We start from the raw sequence: 1,977 nt of genomic DNA, 5'->3' as shown, positions 1-1,977 counted from the left end.
ATAGCATTTTGCGCCCACATGTTTGAATTTGAGGGTAAAGAGCTCGCTTGTTATACGGATCCGACGCATCCAGCAGAGCGAAAACAACGTTCCATTCTTTTCGGCGGCATCCTTCCGCATTGGCGGCGAGTGGAGTGCCACAATCCCATTCATTATTTTTGATCTACATAAGCCAAAGCCCATAGCACTGGTGACGTCTCCGGCATAAATGCAAGGAGGATGTATAGCTGATATAGGATCTTGTGGAACAGGATTTGATTCTTTAAGCGGTTCGGTACGAATGAATAAATTTCGAGCAAAAGGGTCGGAACTCGCTGATAGGAAAGGAGAGAAAAACAAAGCAATGCCAAGAGCTCCGTCAATCCGCTGTTCATCGATAGACGAAGCTCTCTCTTTATCATCTCGTTCCAGATGCAACAAAGGACTCATCCTTTTTCCTTCTCGCGAACCGCGGGAGCGCCTAGCGCCTAGAGGAGCAAAGCTCATTTTCCTTTCAGGGTAAAGCGGCGCATAAACATAAAAAAGGGCTGGCCCGTCAAAAGTCCGGTTCCTTCGCGAACGAAGTTCAGAATTAACAAAGGTTCGTAGAACGAAGGGAGTGTACAACTGGGGTGCAGCCCTACTTTTTTGTTCGTAACGAGGGAGAGATAAGATGGAGTTCTTCACGAAGTTCGAGACAAAGGAATAAAAAATAGTTTCTCTATGGCCTCCTCGTTTTGAGACATTATGGCTTTGGGGTCGACCCCGGTAACAAAGAAGGAATCCATAAAAACTTAGGATCCAACACCATGATAAAATACTACCCTCATGATTAGACCATGTCCCTGAGATTTGATAAAAGAAAGGTGCATTAGCGGTTAATACGTTGTAATTGGATAAGTTATTAGGAATATGACGGAACGAAAGACCAAGGAAAGAAAGAAGAATACACTAAAATGCAAGTGCTGCACCAAACACTGGTGGTTGTTTCTTGTTGTAAGTGAATGCAACGAAAAGACCCGGAAATAACGAATAATGAAACAATTCATATATTGACATTTTATGCTAATTTAAAAATTTCTTTTGTTATTCCCATCATCCGGTAACCACAGGATGATCCACAAGAAAGGTGGCAGGATTCGAACCTATGGCCGACCCACCCCTGACCTAATAAGAACGATTATCCTTATATGACCAAATAAGGACCAACTTACTGACTTCTCGAGCGATAGTTCCACGATCCTGACCAGCAACTTACTTATTGGGAGTAGGGGCATCCAAGCGTGCCCAACCTATACAAGGGGCTTGGAGATTGAGGGTTTTCTGGGGGAGATACTGTTTCCAGGTTGGGTTTTTTAGATCAAATCAAATAAGACTAGTTGGGTAGATAGAGGTGGTGAAATAGAACCTTTGCATCGGTGTTTAGCAGGGCGGGTCGCTTGAGTGTCAAAACTAAGTGGCGGTTGTTTTTCCTTGGCTTATCGAACCAGCATATGCCTTATTCCTCCTTTGAGGACTCCCAGTAGAGAAAGCCTCAATTTTCCGATATAGATTGAAAGGAAGTTGGGGATGGACATAGATCCTTCCGCCTATCCGGAGTGTTGGAAAGAAAGCAATGGTTTTTGTATTTATTATTTCCTGATCATTAGAAGCAATCTTCACTGGCACAAGGATCTCCTCGCAACAACCCCCACTACGCTAGAACCCGACAATGAGTTTACGAAGGCTTCGAGTAGTGCGGGATAGGCTAATCACCAGACTGCTCTAGAATAGGTTAATCGCCGGAGAAAAGAATGAGTGAATCTAGTTTCGAGAGCATGCCTTACTCTAATAGGGGGCGTAGAGTTTCTAAGTGAAGGCAAGCGCAACTATCTGTTTCATATCCTCCCTGTCAGCAAGGCAGGTCCGCTATAAAGCCCACCGGCCAGAAAGTGCTCAAGAACGAGAAAGCCGACCAAAAGACTATTCCATAATCAACTCTTGTTGCCGAATCGAGGG

At 44.4% G+C, this 1,977-nt stretch overlaps 1 protein-coding gene across 1 annotated transcript; it reads left to right on the top strand.

Moving 5' to 3' along the window:
• Positions 1 to 208: 208 nt before the first annotated feature.
• On the top strand, positions 209 to 502 carry LOC141686431 (uncharacterized). The gene has a single exon (XM_074491467.1). The coding sequence runs from the start codon at positions 209 to 211 to the stop codon at positions 500 to 502; it is 294 nt and encodes a 97-aa protein (XP_074347568.1).
• The last annotated feature ends 1,475 nt before the right edge of the window (positions 503 to 1,977 follow it).

The sequence above is a fragment of the Apium graveolens genome, chromosome 9 (genome assembly GCF_009905375.1).
Source record: "Apium graveolens cultivar Ventura chromosome 9, ASM990537v1, whole genome shotgun sequence".
NCBI lineage: Eukaryota > Viridiplantae > Streptophyta > Magnoliopsida > Apiales > Apiaceae > Apium > Apium graveolens.
Note: the sequence above shows the minus strand (reverse complement) of the source record. Positions and strands in the feature narration are given on the sequence as shown.